This window comes from Cetorhinus maximus, chromosome 20 (assembly GCF_964194155.1).
Source record: "Cetorhinus maximus chromosome 20, sCetMax3.hap1.1, whole genome shotgun sequence".
NCBI classification, from domain to species: domain Eukaryota; kingdom Metazoa; phylum Chordata; class Chondrichthyes; order Lamniformes; family Cetorhinidae; genus Cetorhinus; species Cetorhinus maximus.
The window spans coordinates 54,299,583-54,322,642 of record NC_135898.1 but is presented as its reverse complement, the minus strand read 5'-3'; the positions used below and the strand labels follow the sequence as shown (position 1 = coordinate 54,322,642).

Below are 23,060 nucleotides of genomic sequence, written 5' to 3'. Positions count from 1 at the left end.
CACACCTTGGACAGTCGCATTCAAAATGAGTTTCTTTCAACTCTGGGTCCTTGCAGACTGCTTGGGGCTTACCAGCTGGAGGCTTCATACTTGTTGGATCTTAAAATGCCTCTCCCTTACACACAATCTCCTTTCTCCTTTATACATATCTTTCTCTTTGAATGTAAATTTTCCTTGGTATCACTAGGCTTTTAACTTTACCTCTTCTAACAATAATATCCTTTCATCCCACCAATTTTATTAGTAAGCTGAAAAAAAACCACAGTGCTTGGCATCTTCTAGCTAGGTGTAAGAGTTCACCCGCAGTCTTGAATGGTTTCTGTTAACAAATACAAATTTACACTTTGCCTTCTAGCCTCCTTACGTTTATCTAATTACCATCTCAAAACTACTATACATCAAAGCACCCAGACTAGCTGGCTTTAATCCAATTAAGACACGCACATAGACACAGACCCCACTAGAACTCTATTTTAAAAAAATAATTTCCAATAACATTATAGACATTAATATCTGTTCATGACTGGACTAATCAAATTGGCAAGGGTAGCCTCGAGGGGGAGTTCATAGAGTGTATTAGAGATTGTTTCTTGGACCAGCCAGGGGGCAGGCTATTCTGGATTTGGTTTTGTGTAATGAGATGGGATTAATTAATGATCTCAGAGTAAAGGATCCTCTGGGGAACAGTGATCATAGCATGCTAAAATTTCAAGTTCAGTTTGAGAGCGAGAAACTTGAGTCCCACACTAGTGTTCTGGAGTTAAACAAAGGTAACTACATAGGTATGAGGGCAGATTTGGCCCTAGTGGACTGGACAGGAAGACTACAAGGTAGGACAGTTGATGAACAGTGGCAGATATTTAAGGAGATATTCAATTCCTCCCAAGTAAAATATATTCCAAAGAGGAAGAAAGATGGTAAGAGGGGGGAAAAGCATCCATGGCTAAGCAAGGAAGTTAAAGATAACATAAAGGCAAAAACTAAGGCATACCAAATTGCAAAGGTCAGTGGCAGGCTGGAAGATTGGGAAACTTTTAAAGATCAACAAAGGGTTACTAAAAAAATAATAAAAAGAGCAACGGTAAATTATGAAAGAAAACTAGCGCAAAATGTAAAAACTGATAGCAAAAGCTTCTACAAGTATATAAAAGGAGAGTAGCTAAAGTTGGTCCCTTGGAGGATGAGACTGGGGAGTTAAGAGTGGGTAATGCAGAAATGGCAGAGATGCTTAATCAGTATTTTGCCTCAGTTTTCACAGTGGAATACACTAGTACCGCCCCAGTAGTAACAGGTAGAGCAGAGGGTATAGAGAAGGAGGAACTTAGAACAATCACCATCACTAGGGAAAAAGTACTGAGCAAACTATTGGGATTAAAGGGTGACAAGTCCCCAGGACCTGATGGCTTACATCCCAGGGTCTTAAAGGAAGTGGCAGCGGAGATAGTGGATGCATTGGTAATAATATTCCAAAATTCCCTGGATTTTGGAAAGGTTCCAGTGGATTGGAAAAATGCTAATATAACGCCTTTATTAAAAAAGGGGAGGGGTGGGGAGGCAGAAAGTAGGAAACTATAGACCAGTTAGTTTAACATCTGTCGTTGGGAAATTGTTGGAATCCATTATTAAGGAAGTAGTAATGGGGCATTTGGGAAGTCAGAATGCAATCCATCAGAGTCAGCATGGTTTTATGAAGAGTAAATCGTGTTTGACTAATTTGCTAGAGTTATTTGAAGATGTGACAAGCAAAGTGGGTAACGGAGGTCCTGTAGATGTAGTATATCTGGACTTCCAGAAGGCCTTTGATAAGGTGCCGCACAAAAGATTAGTACACAAGATAAGATCACACGGAATTAGGGGTAATATTTTAGCTTGGATAGAGGATTGGCTAACCAACAGAAAGCAGAGAGTTGAGATAAATGGGTCTTTTTCTGGATGGCAAACTATTACTAGTGGGGTGCCACAGGGTTCGGTCCTTGGGGCCTCAACAATTTACAATCTTTATTAATGACTTGGATTCAGGGATAGAAGGTACTATAGCTAAATTTGCAGATGACACCAAAATAGGTGGGAAAGTAAGTTGCAATAAAGAAATAAGAAATTTACAAATGGATATGGACAGGTTAGGTGAATGGGCCAAAATTTGCCATATGGAGTTTTAACGTGGATAAGTGTGAGGTTATCCATTTTGGTCGGAAGAATAAAAAGGCGACTTATTATTTAAATGGAGAGAAACTTCAGAATGCTTCAGTGCAGAGGGATCTGGGTGTCATCGTGCATGAATTGCTGAAAGCTAGTATACAGGTACAGCAGGTAATAAGGAAGGCAACTAGAATTTTGGCATTTATTGTTAAAGGAATAGAGTATAAAAATAGAGAAGTGCTGTTGCAACTGTACAAGGCATTGGTAAGATCGCACCTGGAGTACTGTGCACAGTTTTAGTCCCCTTACTTGAGGAAGGAAGTAGTTGCATTGGAGGCGGCTAGGAGGAGGTTCACTAGATTGATTCCAGAGATGCAGGGCTTGTCTTATGAGGAGAGATTGAGCAGTTTAGGCCTATACTCGCTAGAGTTTAGAAGAATGAGAGGAGATCTAATTGAGGTATATAAGACGCTAATGGGGATAGACAAAATAGACGTGGAGCGGATGTTTCCCCTTGTGGGGCATTCTAAAATGAGAGGCCATAGTTTTAGGTTAAGGGGTGGTAGATTTAAATCAGAGATGAGGAGGAGTTACTTTTCTCAGAGGATTGTGAATCTGTGGAATTCACTACCTCAGTGCAGTGGATGCCATTACGCTGAATAAATTTAGGGAGGAGATAGACAGATTTTTAATTAGTAATGGGTTGAAAGGTTATGGGGAGGGGGCGGGAAATTGAAGTTGAGACCGAAATGAGATCAGCCATGATCATATTGATTGGCGGGGCAGGCTCGAGGGGCTGAATTGCCTACTCCTGCTCCTAGTTCTTATGAGAGTTGCCATGTCTTTTATACTCTCATGCTGGGCTCTGCCATCTTTAAGGATGGGATATTTCTGGAGCCTCCTCTCCTTAGTTTTATAATTCTTCACCACCATTCATAACTGGCTGTGACAGAACTGCTGAGCTTTGATCTGATCCTTTGGTTATGTATATACAGTTATGTCTATATTGTGCTGTTACTGCTGTTTAGCATGTAGTATCCCCCATGCTACTGCTGGCACGCTCTTCAAAATTATCACTGAACCAGAGTTGATCCCTGGTTTGAAGGTTACAGATTGCAATAGATACATTTCTGTTGCTGCAAATAAACCACAGTGCATCATAGATGCCCAGTTTTGAGCTACTAGGTCTGTTCTGAATCTATCCCATTGCAGCATCTATTTACATGGTGGCAATGCCACACAACAAGATGAATGTTGTCCTCAGTACAAAGACGGGATTTCACCAGCATGACGACTGTGCAGTTGGCACTCCTACCCCTACTGTAATGAAGAAATGCCACTGTGATAGATAGGTGATGTCAAGTAGATTGCTGGTTAAAAGGTCCGCCTCAGTTCTCTGGAACTTTGTACCAATTGTTTTAGAAGTTGTTAGGCCTTCTAGCCCTCAGTTCTCAGCCTCTGGACTCCAACCCATGGCCCCTCCATGCCAATCACCCAGTGTCCACCATGGCCAGACTTCAGAGGCCATGTGAAAGTGAAAAGAAATAAACTTCTAACAATCTAATACAGCTGTCACTACACACTTAATAGTGATGGGGGGGGGGGGGTGGTGGGTGGGTAGATACCATTCATGAAACCCATTCAAACCTTTTAAATCTCCTCAAGTAGTTAATCTCTATTATATAAAAAAAGACAATTGGTTGTTTGGTAGTACAGAACTTGAGTATTGTTGAAAAAAGAGACATATCTAAGCTTTTTGTCTTGCCCTCATCAGGACACTCGCAAGAATACCAAATAAGGGGGAAAACAGTGGTGAATTCTCCGAGGCAATGCCATTTGCCAACCAATCAGCACTCTCTTCACATACAGTATAAATTGTTGCTTTCCATCTTACATTGGTTTTCTTTCAAGGGTCCTGATGAGTGCAAGACAAAAAGCTTAGACATGTCTCTTTTTTTCAGTTTAAAAAAAAATTCTATTCAGACTCCACATTGAAGACAGGTAATCCTTTAATCGTTGTTGTCCAAGTGCCATGCAGAATGGTGTATTCTTAATATCCTCTTTGAGCTGTCAGTCAAACTGTGAACTCGGAAGCCCCGCTGAGTTAATTGTAGCATTTGAAACTCAGGCGAGCATTCATAATGGCATAACCCTTGGGAGTGGTCAACAAAAATCTCTATTGAAACTGTAGGCAAAGATGGCAATGTTTTTTCCTAACCTATACTAGATTGCCTGTCAATCAAAGCAGCCTTGCAGAGGGGTTGTTTTTACCTCTCACTAAAACTGTATTGTCCTGTTTAAAGAGCAGGATATTTTAAAAAATAATTATAGATCATGACACTTACAGGTCTTATCTGCCCTTCATGTGGGTTTACATCTACTCCATAAATTTGTGACTCCCACATTGTGGGTTAAGGCCCTTGGAACTGCCAAAATGGGGTCTGTTTCAACTCGGCACTAATTTCAAATGACCCTCCTGTGTGAAACATGCGCTTCCCCCTTCCCCCTGCCAGCAAAAATGGGATCTGTCAGAAATAGGGTGGGACTTCTGCATCCAGGTCTCGCCTGCTATATTTAAAGGTTTGCAGTGTCTTCCCAATTCCATGAAAATCCAGCGCTATGATTCCTAGTTTAGACTCCACCCAGGGTAACCAACCTCTCAATATCTACCCTGTTGAGTCCTCTTAAGATTTTAATATGTTTCAAAGAGATTATCTCTCATTCTTATTATTTAAACTCTTCTATTGCAGGCAGTACTGAAGATAATCTTCTGTATATCGCAATGGCAGGTACTCATCAGATATGGGCCATTTTTCTAGAAGATGGAAAACTCCCAAGAGGAATGTAAGTAATTGTTGATTATGTTTTATAACACCATTCTTTATATAGAGAGAGATGTTTTGCTGGATATTTGAGAGTACTTCTGCAGGTTTTCTCAAACTGAGTTAACTCGCAAAACCTTCATTTATGGCTTAAAATTGGCCCATTGGCATGGATTTATGTCATCATCTCCTGGGAAGCACTCTGCCAGGCAATGATTGCATGTCCTTTATAGACCCTGTCTGATTTTTATTCCATAGCAAACCAGATGATAAGGTGGTTGGTCCTTTAAATCCCCTAAGAATGCACTTTTAAGTAGTACTTTTAATTTTAGTTTATCATGTTTTCAATTCAGATCTAAGAATAAATGATATGTTCATCAATGAATGCCCTGCTCCCTTGCAGCATTCTCCAATTGTGGCACTGAGGTGTATCTGTATTTTGTAATTTTAAGATTAGGAAAACAGCATAGCTTAAGTTGTGTTTTCAACAGTGTTAGGCACCTAACAATACGAAAAGGATTATGTTCAGGAAGGCAGACAACCTGTCCTCTTGGACCAGTGGTCCGTTTGATTGAGGATGGTACTCCTCTATCCTTAATATCCATTAAAAAAATAAAGATTTTACTGCTTTTTAAGTGTTGCCTGAAATAACATTTGAAATTATTTTGTGATTGAAACCATGGATACATTTGAAAAATTACTTCTTTGTAGCTAGATGAAACCTGGAACACTGCCAAGGACTGTTCTTATCTAGATTATTTCAGCTATTATATAAGGAAGGGGTTAATTGGTGTAGAGTCTATTTATATCTGCCAAATATCAGTAAATGTAAACAAAGCTTCACAAGCATGTCCTAGTGGAAACAATCCATACAGTTTAAATTTCTGAGCCATAATTTGCTGTAGGAGTGAATTCAATGGCATCTACTGTTAGTTAGTCTTGCTCTTGCACATTTATGCTTTTAAATTTTTTACGTAGCAAGTTACTGAAAGCGCAAGCTGATAATATCACAGGAAAGGAAGTTAGGCACCTGGGACCTGAGTAAACACAGCAAGCAACGTTGTTATCACCTTGACCAATCGTAGAAACATAGAAAATAGGAGCAGGAGTAGGCCATTCAGCCCTTCGAGCCTGCCACGCCATTCATCATGATCATGACCGATCATCCAACTCAATAGACTACTCCCACTTTCTCCCCATATCCTTTGATCCCTTTCGCCCCAGGAGCTATACACAACTCCTTCTTGAAAACATACAATGTTTTGGCCTCAACTACTTTCTGTGGTAGTGAATTGCACAAGCTCACCACTCTCTGGGTGAAGAAATTTCTCCTCATCTCAGTCCTAAACGGTCTACCCTGTATCCTCAGACTGTGATCCCTGGTTCTGGACTCCCCCACCATCGGAACATCCTTCCTACATCTACCCTGCCTAGTCCTGTTAGAATTTTATAGGTTTCTATGAGATCCCCCCTCATTCTTCTGAACTCCAGTGAATATAATCCTAGCTGATTCAATCTCTTCTCATATGTCAGTCCCACCATCCCAGGAATCAGTCTGGTAAACCTTCGCTCCATCCCTCTATAGCAAGAACATCCTTCCTCAGATAAGGAGACCAAAGCTGCACACAGTATTCCAAGTGTGGTCTCACCAAGGCCTTGTATAATTACAGCAAGACATCCCTGCTCCTGTACTTGAATCCTCTCGCTATGAAGGCCAACATACCATTTGCCTTCTTTACTGCCTGCTGCACCTGCTTGCTTACCTTCAGCTACTGGTGTACGAGGACACCCAGGTCTCATTGCACATTCCCCTCTCTCAATTTAAAGCCATTCAGATAATAATCTGCCTTCCTGTTTTTGCTACCAAAGTGGATAACCTCACACTTATCCACATTATACTGCATCTTCCATGCATTTGCCCACTCACTCAGCTTGTCTAAATCATATTGAAGTGTTGTGATATCAACAATGCAAGGACTGAGAAGTGACTGAATTCAACATCATATCAAGCAAAGAAAGATTGTGTTAATACAGAATGGAAAAGTTGTTTAAAAAGCTGTTTTTAAAATCTCCAACAACAATTAATACCTGAATGAATAAGACTCCAAATTTATAATAATTGATTTTATAATTGATTTTCAGTGCCAGAGAGCTTGATTGGCAGTATTTAACATTTGACAAGTTGTTAAAAAGGCATTTAGATTGGAATGGACAAGATTTAACTTTCTGTGTTGAGATTAGATCTAGCAACCATGCAAATACAGCAACTTCACACCTTTCAATGATGAGGCAGATAGCATGAGGCAAGTTTCTTGAGGGTAACAGCGGAGCAGCGCATCTCGACCAACAACATAGGTTATCCATGTTGAATAACAAATGGAGCCATTTGTGCATAAATAGCAGTGAGCACCATTAACCTCATAGTTATTTTGACAGCAAATTCTGGCCCCAGTGTCTACTCCTTGACCTAGACGAGTGGAAGGAGGAAGAGTTTTGGGTCTACTAAAATATCGTCTGAAATTATGGCTGGGCTTTTCTGGCCCCACCCACTACTGGGATCTTCCGGTCCCACCAAATATCAGTGGACCTTTGGCTGGCCCACCGCATTCTGGCAGGGCCAGAAAATCCCGGCATATGCATTGCGCCAGTATGCCAACTGGAAAATGTGCTATGTACTCCTTAAATCAGTTATCTAGCTTTCTATATATTTTTATTCAGGGAGTACTGGAAATTACAGGTCTTTGTCATCCAGCATTTAGGGAAATGAAGTGTAGGGTTTTTTGGTATACGCAATCACACCTGTTAATTTCTAGAAACAAAAGAATATGACATGAGGCTTGTACATGCTTTTCTCACAGAAGTATTTAAGGAGTTAGTGTTCTTTGTTGTCTATTGAAATTGTCAATGGATATTGTTGTTTAATGTGCCCAGATTACATTCAGATCTGCTTTGACCTTACATTCAAAACAGTTGAATATGGTATGGTACAAATCAAGATTTTAAAAAGTTCAGGCCAGAACTCTTTACAACTGGGGAACTCAGATGCAGCTTTTCTCCACCCCTATAAACCACTAGGGAACCCAAACCAAAAATAAAATCTGAAAGCAGCCACATAGCTCTCTGGCTGCTGCCAATCTGCCCAGGCACATTCCAGGCAGTGACACAAGCCTGTGAAAATGTGGTTAATATAGCTTCCAAAATGGTGGTGCATGTGTGAGGAACAAACTGATATGTTGTTCTATGTGAACAGAGTCCAATTATTTGGAAGAGAACATGCTGTTTATAATTTGAACTGGACCATATTGAGAAATTCATAACCACTGAACTGTTGGTCCAATTCAAGTATTGCCGTAGTACTTGCATATCTTGGTTTACCTACATAATTTCTCTAGGGAAAAAAATTCTAAAATATTTTCATTTTTTTAAGAAAATTTACAGTTAACAAAGTATAACTGTAAAGTTTATGTTAGTGTTACAGATGTGTGTATTAATTTGCTTGTTTCTCCTAGCGAGTGCAAGAAAAGAACGTGCATTCGTTTTGCTGGGAGTGGTAATGAAGAAAACCGAAACAATTCCTATCCTCACAAAGCAGGATTTGCTCAACCATCAGGTTTGTCTGTAGCTCCTGCGAGACGGAACAGCCTTTTTGTTGCTGACAGTGAGAGCAGCACAATCCGCTCTGTATCACTGAAGGATGGTGCTGTAAAAAACCTGGTGGGAGGAGAAAGGGATCCTCTGGTAAGTAAGATTAAACCTAAAATTAGGTTTGGTTGAGTAAATTCTGTATCTCCAATGATACAATCTATTACTTATACTAAATCCAGTTATAGAAATGAAATGCATCCATAGCAGCAACATTTCAGAACGTAAACATGCATGTTAGCAGTTGGTTGAAAGAAGTAAAATCTTAGAGACATTCAGTTGCACCATATATTTTCTATCACTATTTTGGCTCGTGACCAGCAAATTATTAAAAAATTTCAGTGGTCAGAAATGGATGGTTACTGGGGCCCAAAAGATTTGCTTTGCCACATTTCATCCTTCAGGTAGCTGTTTTGACCTGAATTGCACTTTAACACACCGAGGAAGAAATGTAGCAGTAGTAAGCCCAGTTAAATTTTTTCAAAATGGATTGATTTGTGTGTGTTTACTTTCTTTTCTATGTTAGCTACAAGAATGTTGTGATGAAATGGGTTGTTCAAACATGTAATAACTATGTGGTATCGTATTTTATCAAACCACATTATGCTATTCAATTTCTGATTTTAAGTGTTCAGATTAGGAGTAGAAAGGGCTGATAGAAATTGTTAAGAATGTTGCAGTGTACCAGAGAAAATACAGCCACATCTTCTACGACTGGATTTAGTATGTAAAATTATACTATAGTTCCCAGTCAGCATTTATTTGACTTTCTAGCAGTCTTTTATAGAGTGTGATAAGTGAGCCTTAATCAAAGCCTTTATGTTTAGAAAGCAACTATAATAAAGAGATTGGTCACTTAATTTAATAACACTTTCTGAATGTAGACAAGATTTAAAATGTGCATTTTAACATTGATGTGCACTATGATGTATGTACATATCTATTTATTAAAGTTTGCATCTAGCTTGTCTATTGTCCATGTCTATTATGTCACATGTTGGATGTGGCATTTTATAAATGCAGCTTATTCATAAATGAGCAGCAAATCACATTTGCACAGGTAGGGAATATGCAAATCAAAAGCAGGAAAAAGAGTTTATAAACTACCAATCAGTAACTACTATGGACATCCAAACCAAACATGAATAGTGAAAAATTCTACTAATTACATAAAAGAGTTATTTAGGCAGTGAAATTGCTGAAAATATTTTGGGAAGTTGGTTTGAAGCGCCATCTTAAGTTTTCGCGAATGAAAATTTACTGGTAAATGCAAGAAACTCATGAAAATTTAAAACAATCCTGAATAAAATGGTTACTTTTACTCTCTCAAATCTGGATTTTCCAACCAAAATTGTTTAAACTCCAGCATTTAAGAGTTTACTGCTGTTATTAAGATAATGCTGGCTGTTAGACGTGTCTGTATGGCGTTGTGAATCCCTGAAAATGTTTTCCTTGAGAAATGTGAACTGGGCTGAGGGACTGAAGGTCCATTTGAGTAATTGGCTGGAAGTTAAACTTTTCACTTAGGCTTTGCTGTGGTCAAATGATGTGGTCAACCTGGAGTCTCATTGTGATCCAATCTGTTGGTACTTGGACTGTGGCACATGTGAACCAAGAAAGAGCTCAGTGTCTGCACAACCTAGCAAAGACAGAAAATTATTTTGAAATTATAGTTAAAGACCAAGTTATAAGTAAGAAACAGGTGAGTGTCCAGCCCAAAGTACTATCAAGCAAACTACAACATCAGCTCAGCTTATTTTGGTGAGGAAGCAGTATCCTGACAAGATTGATTGTCAGTGCCAACTATTGCAGGAAACTCTTTCGAGTTACCAACAGTCACAGATTGCAACTCTTTCGAGTACAATCACAGTTCTTGGTTTCCAGGAGTGGGACATGAACCCACAACCCTCTGATTCAAAGGCAAGGGTGCTATGAACTGAGCCACAGCTGAAACAAGCAGGAGAGTATTCCACTTAGCCACTACAGGAATCGGATATGCAATTATACAGTTAATAAAATTTTCATACATCACCTTTCTGTCATAGTTTTGTATATGCAAAGGCTTTACCTTTGTTTTATATACTGTTACTTGGTAAATATTATCGGATCTCCAAAAAGTTACTAATTGCCACTTAGCTTGAAAGGATATTCTCTTTAAAAAAAATGTTAATGACTACAGACAAAACTAAGACAGACAAAAGTTTTACACATTTGAAACTCTTAAGATCACTATGATTGTAAAAATAAGGAGGAAATTTCACCAGCTTGTTATGTTCTGACTTGGCTGTTGCTATAGTATTGAAAAGTTTGGAAACAGAAATTACTCTGCCTTCAAAAATAATGCAAGATTTTAAAAATGCGATTGTAGTATTTGTATAGCTCATTCAGCAAAAACATTCAATGCCAAGTACCATTGATAATTCAAATGCAGTCTATAATAGGCATGAATAAATTAAAAATAAAATGCTGTAGCTTTTTTTATTCATTCATGAGATATGGGCATCGCTAGTTAGGCCAGCAATTATTACCTACCCTCACTGCCCTTGAGAAGATGGTGAGCTGTCGCTTTGACAACTGAGTAGTTTGCTAGGCCATTTCAGAGGGCTGTTTGGAGCCAACCACATTACTGTGGGTCTGGAGTCGCGTATAGAATAGACTAGGAAGGACAGATAGTTATTAGTGAATGAGATGAATTTTTACAGCAATCCGGTAGTTATATGGTCACCCTTACTGATGCAAGCTTTTTACTTTATATTAATTTAATCAACTGACTCTAAATTCCCCAGCTGCCATGGTGAGATTTGAACTCATTTTTGGATTATTAGTCCAGGCCTAGTATTTCATTGTTCATTTGCTCCTTCAGTCTATAATATGTCAAGACTACTTCTCTGCTTGCATAAAAAAATGGCAGCACGTTATGAGACCATACCCCATGCTTTCATATGTGATGTCCTTCAATGATGCAAGTGTGTACACTTTCATGTACGTGTGATCAGACAAAAAGATCTGTAAGATTATGTGAGGGCTTGGTAATAGGCCAGCAATAAACAGGCTGTGTGGCAATTTAATGTAACATGCACACATGGAAATTGGCAATTAGTACTGCTGGATATGCATACTGTGGCAGCTTCCTTAAGGTATGCAGTCACTTTCTGCATCTCTTCCACATCTTGTGGGCAGTGAACACCGTGTTGACCCTGGCTGCCTCCTTGTGCCTGGCCCTGCATAAATTACAAGTATCTTTGCTAAAGTGGAAACATAGGAATTTAAAATGCTGTAAAAGCTTCAGCATAAAGCTTGCAGCACACTAGCCCCAGCACTAAAAAGGAGCATTCATCCTCTTAAGGATTCAAACAGTCGGTATACCACTTTTCAAAACAGCTTTATATGGCCTACAGCCCATAGAGGAAGCAGTTACATAGGACCCTTATCCCTTTTAAGAAATTTACAGTTATGCACTGCCACAGTAATTGCCTTCCATTCTATTGTAGTTGATGTCTTGTTCTGAACTCATTCCCCTTAAGTTCCCATAGAGGAAGCAGTTACATAGGACCCTTATCCATTTTAAGAAATTTACAGTTATGCACTGCCACAGTAATTGCCTTCCATTCTATTGTGGTTGATGTCTTGTTCTGAACTCATTCCCCTTAAGTTCCTTTTTTCAATCGGCAGCAGCAGTCTTGACTGTCTATACACATTTTACAAGCTAAGACATCTGCATTTACCCGTATTTAGGCAATTGGCTAACCAGAGCCCCTTATCAGGAAGTTGCATACATGGGCAGCTGAACTTTGCTTGCAAAGAGAAAGTGCTGGAGCACCGAAAAGGTCTTCCATTAGCATCTAAGAGGCAGGTTAATGTGTGTGGCGAAGCCTTTCAGATGCTGATGGATTGATCTGTATATTTCCAGCATTTTATGTCATTATTTCAAATTCATTATTTCAACATTCATGCTTTTTTTGCTTTAAGTAACTTGGCCTTTTAGAGAAGTTGGACTTCTTCATAAATCAAGATAAATCCCAGCCACACACAGAACAGAAGTAATCCTTCATACCTATCTGCTTTCTGACTTCTTGGCTAGTTTGGCGTCCATTAGAACATTTCAGGGTAACTTGAGGGAAAGAAACAAGATTCATGCAAAATATTGGAGATATATTTCAAGCACACAATACTATACACTTCAAATCACCACTGCATCTGAATTACTTGTTCAGTGATTGGTGTTACATGTCTATTGGCCCTGTGCATTGACATCATGAGGTTATTTCAAGCAAAATGCAAACTGTAAGCTGCATATGTAACTTTTGTCTCACCTCTCTTGATGACAGATTTCTCCCTTGGAAAAAGGATGTTCATGGAACATTTCAAATTCAGTATGAGTCTAGACAGATGTTGACATAGTTGTGAAGTACATAAGCAAGGAGAGATTCCTTCTTGTGCAGATCTGGCAGAACTCACCAGGCTACAGAAGTCATGACAAGTAGATTATGTACAAGATCAAGTATCAAGATTGGATTATTCACATTGACATGGCCTTTTCTCGTCTTCAATAATTTGGGTTATCAAGATGGTCTCTGTGGCAGCTTGATTGTCTTTGCTGCAACTTCTGCCTCTACAGACATTGACTGAGTTGCCAATAAATATCTGATGTTTTGTTGGAGCAAAGGGTTATATTGTGCCTTTATTTAATGCCCTGGATAAATTCACACACTTAAGGTGGAGGAAACAATATGCACTCAATAATCTCTTACTGGCCAAGGAAAATCTAGCCTTTGGACTTCTTGCATTAAACATAATTCCTATCAGGTGTTCCAATATAGACGGATAACCGAAGTGGCTCAATCTGGTGTCATTTGGCTAAGAATAACCAAATAGGTAATTGTCAAGGCATCTGACAAAGTTTGAAAGCTTGCAAAGCTAAATAAAAGAGCCTCATCCTGGATGTTGAAACCATGACGATGTTCTTGGAATATAATATTGTATTACTCGTCACATAAGCGCTAGATTTGAGTTATTTTTTTAATTGCTTTGCACAGTCAATTTGGCAACTAACTTGGTTTACAATCCTTCTTTAGTGGAAAATCCAGTAGGATGATACACTATAGTGTACAGATTAATGAAAGGCACTGTCTCTCAGGTCAGTCCTTTCCTCCACCAGTTAGCTGCAACTTGAAATTTGAATTTGGCCATGTGCATCACTGTGTCACAATGTTTTGAACCCATGAATTTGTGATTGTAAGATTCTTGTGCTTAAAATGATCTCTTTGCCAGACCTTATTTGAGCTCCAGGGGTGCACGTTAGTAAGGCAGTTACCAGGCTGTATCCTTTTCTTTCCGTTGCAAATTGTTTTGAGTTTCACTTTTCTCAAGGAATCATGTTGCCTACTAGCTTAATCTGCAGCTACAGCAAGCCCAGATAAATAGTGGAGCTAGCTGAGAATGTGTCTCTGCAAGTTAACCCGCTGTTATGGCTTTGTGTTTGTAAGATCAAAGGTGAAGCTGAGTAAATTGGTAAATACTGTAACTCATCTGGCAGAATTTTATGGCCCAGTCACGGGCTGTAAAATGCAGCAAGCCACTCAAAAGTCCATTGACTTCGACGGACCCGTAAAATCCCGTCAGCATAAAATTCCACCCATCATGTTATAGCACAAAAACTGGCTATTTGACCCATCAAGTCCATGCCAGTATTGAATTCTAATTGATCCATCTAGTCTAATCCATCTGATCTGCTTGAATATTCAAGTAACTATCTAATTTCCTTTTAAGGGTTTATGGGCTCCACCCATTGCAGGGAACTCCACATTCTAACCTTTCCTAAAGTATAAAGTATACTGAGGATTTCACTTTTAAAAATAATTAATAAACTGTTAAGAGCTAAGTTAATTGGCTAAGTATGTACATTTGTTTATTGAGTTTCTTCAGAATCCTTGGGCTTTCTTTTATTTTATAGCTTAACAACTAAATATGGTGAGTAGTTATTTAAATGTTAATATTCAATAGTTCTGACAATCTTTTCAATTTCAGTTTGTTCATACCATATTTCCATTACAATTCATAGTGATATTACACCCAGTAAGTTCCAAACATTGCTATCTTGATTATAGTTATAGATATACTGATTATATAATAAATAAAATTAAACTTCTATAAAGAACATCTAAAGTGTAGTTAACATGGCTCTACTGTCAGGTTTGAAAAAAAAGTTGAAGATCTTTTAAGATTAAGATAAATGTTTTTTCAGTCAGCAACCTTGGCTCAATTTCTTCAGATGCTTTCATCTTGACCCTACGAGATTAGAATGGTATAAGTGTTCTTTTTGGCTTGATGCAAGTTGTTTCAAAATCAATGCTAAAAGTGGCCTGATATGATTACAATTGCTGTCTAGTTGCCTCTTCTGGAGGTCTAGAATATTGATTACAATGGTTCAGTGATACTTGCTTTTTACTGTCATGCTAAAGTGGTGTGAAAAGTTTATCTTAAAGCATGCTGTTAATGTTTCACACTTGGTACAGTTCCCAGTCATACATTTGGTAATGGAGAAGCATTGCTCAGGTCTATTTCAGGTAATGGATGGAAAATTATGTTAAGCATATCACTAAGATATCAAGCCTAGTAATGTGTTCTTAGTGGATAATTTTGTAAGTAAATACTTTTGAAAAGTACTTCTCTCTTAAGCTTAGAACAAAATTTGGTATATGTGGTTTGATAGTTGAATACATAGTTTATTTTAAAGCAATGAAGAAAGACAATTTAAAGGAAGTATCCCAAGACACACACTTGCACTATTTGTTATTTAGTTTCGATTACCTTTATTGTTTGCCCCCAATTGCAAGGGAGGCCCAAATAAAAAAGGGACAGAGGAGCTAATAAATATTAAAATATAATTCAGAATTGGTCAAAAATTGAACCTTGGACATCATTTCAATAATTTGATTAATCAGCCTCCACAGGCAACTGGTCCATCTCCAAAAATGATGCCTTGCTGGTAAGTACCAGGAAGTTGAGGAATGGGGCATGGAGGACAGCAGGAGGAGAGCCAATTGTCCTCAGCAGTGGCTATCAGGAATTCCTTGGGGCAGGAAGAAACATAGGTTTTCCTATGTTTCTACTTGACTCTTTTAATAAAAAAACTTCCATTTTGTTCACGTTCACTGACTAGGCTGCATTTACACCTGGAAAATCCTGAAGAGGCCCACGTTTTTTGCCCGACTCAGGACAGCTCAATTTCCAGAGGGGTCCCCTGCATATGCATAGGCCCCAAAGCTTATTCTAGGCAGCTGCCTGAAAAATGTTCTGACCTAATTTTGGATCAGCCAATTTTCACACATCCTTGTTTGTCCCAGTTGGGCTTTGTTGCGTCTATTTTGAACATGTAAAATGGGTAGCACGAAGTCCAGATCTTTTCAATCAATTTCAAACCATTAACTGTCTTGTAATAAATTAGAGACTTCTTTAAATTTTTCAGAATCTATTTGCTTTTGGAGACCTGGATGGTATAGGAATAAATGCAAAGTTGCAGCACCCCCTTGGAGTGGCTTGGAATGAAAAGAGAGGTCTGTTGTATGTAGCAGATTCCTATAATCACAAAGTAAGTGTTCTTTTTGTCCAAATGTAAATCCAAATTTATTTTATTTCAGATACTGGTTTTCAAACTCTATAAGTAAGTTTAGCTGTAATTAAGATAGTTGGGTTAGAACAGATCAACTAATTTAGTGGTTTATAAATGGGAACAATGTCTATTTGATATCAAAATATTTCATTCAACTTTATCTACAAAATGGAAGATAAGCCTAAACGTAATATATCTCTTACTGGAATGTATGCTTTCACTGAAAATGTACATTTTCAAGAAGCATTTCTGATACAATAGGGAAACAGTATTAGCACCAGGCAGAAAGGAAAGGCGAATACCTAATTCATGATCTTAAGAAAGAGAGCAAATTAAATAGGCTTTAATACCTTTTGGACAAATTATCATGAAATGTGTATTTATAAGTGACTGTCTATGATTTAAAACTCTGCATTAAAGAACTAAAAAAAATTAAAAGCCCTTTTTATCACCTAATATTGCATTCACAAGTATCTTGTAAATGTTCACAATTTGTGTTTTAAATGTTGCAAACATTTTTGTAGATACATTATGAAAAAAAGGGTTGTTTTTAAAAATGTTAAAGGCACACAACACACGTAGGATACTAAATATGAAGTATCTTATTGAGAGAATGAAAACTGTCTTTAAGGTTCTGATTGGTTTTCTTTTGCCAGGGGACTAAAATATTAACTTATTTTGTTCTCAGATCAAAGTAATAGATCCAAAAACAAAACAATGTACTACACTAGCAGGAACTGGCAGAGCCAGCAATATAATTGGTTCTAATTTCAACCAAGCTACATTCAATGAGCCAGGAGGTGTGTGTGTTGGTGAACATGGGAATGTACTATATGTGGTGGACACTAATAATCACCAGGTCAAAGTGCTTGATTTGGAAATGCAGACAATCTCTGTGGTAAGTTACATTTCTTGCACCAATTATTATATATCATGTAACATAAGTTGGTAGTTGGCACCATCTTTTGATTGCCACAATGTTTTTTGTGGAAGTGGGCAGACTTAAAGCATAATGAAGATAAGCTGCATCATATAGATAGGGGAAAAATGATCCCAATAAAATCAGCAATTACTCCAATCCAGCAATTGAAGGAAGGACCAGTATTCTCAACTGTGCAGAGGCCAGATCTCAAAAGTTAGAAAAAAAACAGGGTGTTTTCCTTTAACACTTTTTTTTTAAATCTTATACCCTACCTAAACTACAGATCTCTATTTCAAATAATCTAACATTTTAACCTTAAAGAATTGGGCTAAGTTTAATAACTGGGAGGAAGAGAATATCCCAAACTACTGTGCAATAAGTAGAGTACATGGACTTTTTCCTTTATGCTTAGTAAACGATTACAGCTTCCTCAAAAATTGAAAATGCCGATTGTTATTTGATCATTCATTACAAAATCTGTCATTCATATCACTGTGGGTTTATAGTTTGTGATCTCTGCTGTTTTCTTTCCAACGCTCTCCTTTTATTATAATCAATATAGAATATCTAGTTTACATCTTACATATATCTTACATACATCACATTCAGGGCATACACCTTAAAAGACTTTCATGTAAGTTCACATAAATCGTGATGTTTTTCATCTTACTGATTTACACAGGTACAAAATATCATTTGCAACATAAACATGTTAAAAGCTTAAATAGTTTCCAAAACAGTAGTTTGGATTGAACGTGAAAGTGCCCAATTCCTGTTGGCAATGTCTCTCGCATTTTGTTGCTGAGGCCTAATCTCATTTAGTGCCCTCTGTTTTAAATTTGGCAATACTGCTTTCAGGTCCCTCCTACATTCTGCATTCTCAGCAAAGGCAGACATCTAATCTCATCCTTGGTGCCCCACCAGTCATTCCAAATCAAAATCTGTGTCCTTCACATACCGCTCATCCCATCAGTCAGCACCTAAATCACCTCCCAATTTAACAATTGCTCCTCATCTTGTATTTGGGCATCACTGATTGCTGACCTTGAGTCTCCTTGATGTTGGTTGGACTTGCATTAAAGGAAGAATATCCAAAATCTTTCTCTGCCTGATCCTAAAAGGCCTAGCTCCAGCCTGCTGGTTTCGCAGCAGATGAAAATTGGCCAACATTGTTTATCCTTAAAATTACTTCCATCACTAGTTTCAAACTGCATGACCTTTATTTCACTTCATGCCATAAATTGCTTCAACCACTAGATCAAAATATTCACTCAGCCACATATTTTTCCTCCTACAATGTCATTTCCTTCTCCTGCTGCTTTTTTCACTCTCCAGATTCAAAACTTCAACATATTTCATCACTCATCAGTCAGCAATACCCCAGTCCCAATATATCCTCTCTAAATCGAGATGTAGGTGATTGTACCCCTTTCTTAAGTTCGGAGACTGAGAACTACTATTGACACAAGCTCACACTAAATTTAACACTTTTTTATGAGAGAATTTTAAACAAAACAGTTTCAATTAAATCATATAGTTACCTCTCAGGTGGTCAATCTGAAATGACTGTAGTTTGCTTAGGAGTGATCTTTGACCGCAATCTCCTGCTTGGTTCACCAAGATTCTTCACATTGATACATATCTTCTGTCTTCTTTTTGGAGCGCTTCCCTGTGGGCCTTTTTTTTCCAGGAGTTTACAGAGGCTTGGCATATTCCAATCCCTCAGACCAGGCATATGCAAATCCCTGAAACTAGATTTAGCATCTCCTGAGCCTCTAGCTAAGGACTCACCATTTTACACTCCCCAAATCCACAACATGTTCTTGCTTCATTCCCCACTTGCTTGTTTTTAATTCCCCTCTCCATTCTTATTTATCTCCGATAAAACCTGTCTGCACTAGACTCTGCAACAGTTTTGTTGAATGCTAAATCACCCTTAAACTAGATTTTTTTTAAAACCTACACTCAAAACATTGTGACGGTTGTGGAATAATTATTTTTATTTTTATACAGTTGGCAATCACGACTATGGTTACTGTAGATGCTTCCAAATCTGCAAAACCAAAGAATGTTTCTAGGTTACCAAAATCTGCTGCTTCAGTGCAAATGGCTCCATTAGTTGTGTCATCTGGTCAGACGCTGCAGTTCTGTCTGAAGATTGACCTTCCAGAAGGAGCAGAGCTCACAGAGGGGGCACCCAGTTTCTGGGAGCTCTTGGCAGAAGGTAATTATATATTTTAAATGAATTCATTACAATATGCTTTAATCTTTTATGTTATATGCTCAAAGTAACTACACAGTTTATTTTGTAGGCAAGTAAACATTGTGTGGCAGTTTGTTTCAGGATTGAATATTGCATCTGTTGATTTCTGGGCAAAATAAATTCTTTGGATACAAATCTTTTTCTCTGAAATTTCAGGAAGATTTGCTAGCCCCTTGTGGAACAACTTTTTATTTGGTTTTGAAAAAAGTAAACTAAAACTTAACCATTTTTTTCTTTCCACTGAAATATTTTGCACACTTTAGTCAAAGACCAGACCTAAAGAGAAATACAGTCAACATTTTGTCCAACACTGGGAATCTACTGTGTCCAGTAACAGGACTAATCTATTTCAATTACAGTGATCAAATAAGGTCTGTATAGTTTTATCAATGAAGATGGCAGCACTGGATTCTCCCGCAGCCTGGCAATCTTTCCCCATCTCGTGCTCTAAAACATCAGCATCAGCAGGGAACAAGGGCACTTCAGATTTCATAGTGCAAGAATGTCTGCCTCCATGATGCAAAGTCTTCTCAAATTTCCAAAAATACCTTGGATCTTAAATGGAGTACCACAAAAGGCAGAAAGTTGAGTTGGTCTTGAAAAATACGAAGCATTTATTCCTGCTCTTTAAAATCTCTGGAAGATTAGAAGACGTTAGCAATTTAGTTATTTTCATTGTATAGAATAAAAACCATTTGCCCAGAAAACAAGATTCTGATACCAAAAGCTAGCTCCAAAAAAATTTCCTGCAGAAGGGTATCAACCATGGCCCTATTGACACATTTTCTGTCCTAAACCTAGAAGCCATAGGCCAGAATTTTGGTTTCATACGTACCAACATTTGAAAACACGCACTTAGGCTAATGACTAAAGTCAATAATCAAAAGTGCCAAGTCAGTATTTGGACATTAACTAGACTTAATTCTAATACTTAATTTAGTTATAACCTACCTGCTTAATGTAGTTGAGCAATAATGAGGAGGGGATGGAGTCAGTGGAGTGAATACAGGGTATTTGGTGGAGACCATTGCGGTTCATTCAAGATTGGATATCAGACAAGCAACATGATCCCCCAGAGGCAATGGGGGAGTAAAAAGAGGTGGTAGAGGTGTAGAATTTGGTGTCCTCAGTGTATATTTGAAATCTGAAATTTGAAAGTCACTGTCTGTGGATGAAGTCATCAAGGGGCAGCATATAAGTAAGTAAATGCTGGAATCAAGGAAAGATCCCTGGTAGATCATTGATAGTTTCATGATACCGGTACTGTAAATAGATTTCAATTCCAGATTTTCTTTATGGATTTGAACCCATGTCCCCAGAGCATTAGTCTGGGCCTCTGGATTATTAGTCCAGTGACATTACCACTACACCGTCGTCGCCACCACCACCAGCAATCGCACAGAGAAAAAGTGAAAAATTATCATTTTAACTCTGCATAATTTGTTGTGCAGGTAAAACTTAGGACATTTTGCACAGTTCCACAGGATTCCAGGATATTCAAGCAAATTCAGGGAACGCTGATGTAGTGATTCTGGGATTTAAACCCTTAGGTTTTGTGGAGAGGTAATTTTTTTTTAATTCATCTATGGGGCATTGGTGTCACAGGCAAGACCAAAGTTTATTGCCCACCCCTAAACAGCTGAGTGACTTGCTAGGCCATTTCAAAGAACAGTTAAGTCAACCATATAGTTGTGGGTCTATAGTCACATATAGACCCAGACCAGGTAAGGACAGCAGAATTCTTTACCTAAAGGAATCGCAAGGATTTTTACAACAATTCTGTAGCTATAATTACCAATTCTAGCTTTTCATTCCAGATTTATGTAATTAACCAAATTTAAATTACCTAGCCATATTGTAAGACCTGAACTCATGCCACTGGATCATTGGTCTAAGACTCTGGATTATTAGCCCAGTAACATAACCATTATGCTACTGTTGGGTCCCTGGGACATGAAAAGAAATCCAGAACTTTATTCTTTTGCCATTTTTAAAAAAAATGACTTTCTGCTGAACCAAAAAAGATGGCTGCTACAAGTCACATGACTACAGGATGGCCTTTTGTCCAGTAGCTACCTCCAGGAATTACAAGAACAAAAGAATTGTTTTTTTTTTCAGCTAGTGGTATCTTTTCAGCTGGTATCTCACAGCTCATTGTACAGACCCCTTGTAATCACGAAACCAGGAGGCTTGCACATCGAAACTTGTTATGCCTGCAAAGCTGCTAACAGATTCATGTCACACCTGGGAATGTTCAGGTACATTTCAAAAGGGAACCAAAGGGACGTTATTTGCATCTGATAAGCTCGCCTTGCTAGTGGAGTCAGTGGGCCTGCCAAGACAATGGCTTCCTGACATCAGACCCTCGAAATTAATTGGAACTCTTTCACAATTAATGACTAGGACATTATCAATCCTGAAATCAAAGCTAGTTCCAGACACTGGATAAACATCCTTTTTGGAAGTCATTGTGGAGCAAGAAGGTCACATGACTCAAGTGACCATTTTGGAATCTCTGTATGCCTTTGAGAAAGAGAAATCCTCAGACTGCTGTTTTAACATCAACTCAAAAATTCACCAGCAGCCTGTCTGAGTAAACAGTCAGTTACAACCTCTCAGCTCCACAAGGTCACTTGATTTTAAAAGTTTCTGATCAACGCCTGCCAAGTGATCTAAGGACAGTAAAGCTCATCATGCTACAGCATCGTTCATTTCAAGGATTTTATGTATTGTTATCTCCAACCAGTAACTCATCGGAATTGAACACTGCCACAAAGGAAACACCCACTGGACTTTTATTTCTCGGACTCTGAAAATCACTTAAACTAATTTCTGTTGTTCTTATACAGTAAAACTCGTTTTATCTATTCCCCCACCCCTGTGTGTGCATGCGCGTATGTAGCGGAGTGGGAAGTTGCGGACACTCCTCCCCCAGGTTTTTTGAATGTGAGGTAAACTAACCTTCTGAGTTAATCATAATGCAAGTTTGCTGTGGATTATTAGTAATTTGGGAAATGCAAACCAAGGGATTGGGAAACCACGCCACTGCATACTTTAACAATAATTCAAAACACCTGCTTATGTACAGGTGGTAAGAGCAAAGAAGTACAGTTTACCTGTCTTTCCCTGTCCGCACACTACTGTTTTCTTAACCCCTGACTCATTTGAATTATTTCCTATGACCAGGAGCATGTTGTCCTGCTTCTCTCACATCCTTTATTCTCTGTGAATTATTTCTGTTTGAAATTAGGACCTTGGAAGGTTTCCCTTCAGCTCAGACACTATTCTACAAATGTATGAACTATGCCTGCCTTTTGGTTTTCCTCTCTTTCAGCACAAGTTCATTCATTGTTCTCTGGCTGTTCATACAATAGATACAATACATTAGATTAATCAGATTTAATGGTCATTAAAATGGAAAATATTTACAATAGTTCTTACATCGATTGGAGGTAAAAGATCAAAAAATGAGGAAAAATCCTAAAAAAAAAGTGAAATAAAATTAGTAGATTATCAACCAGGTTAGGATGGAAAATGTTCTTATCATTTAACCTAATCCTCCGAGTACAGCCCTGCCGTTGTCGTCTTAAAAAGTACAATTTTTTTTTAATCAGTCTCATGTCTTGGCCTCAGCCAGCTGTTGACTCCAATGTATATCTT

General features: G+C 38.2%; 1 protein-coding gene across 1 annotated transcript in view; it reads left to right on the top strand.

The window, feature by feature from the left end:
• Positions 1-23,060, top strand: part of nhlrc2 (NHL repeat containing 2) — a 104,684-nt gene that overhangs the window by 70,263 nt on the left and 11,361 nt on the right. The window contains exons 6-10 of the mRNA XM_078564698.1: positions 4,890-4,983; positions 8,471-8,699; positions 16,072-16,194; positions 16,904-17,113; positions 19,151-19,361. Of these exons, the coding sequence (XP_078420824.1) occupies positions 4,890-4,983; positions 8,471-8,699; positions 16,072-16,194; positions 16,904-17,113; positions 19,151-19,361 (867 nt within the window). The remainder of the gene's footprint in view (positions 1-4,889; positions 4,984-8,470; positions 8,700-16,071; positions 16,195-16,903; positions 17,114-19,150; positions 19,362-23,060) is intronic.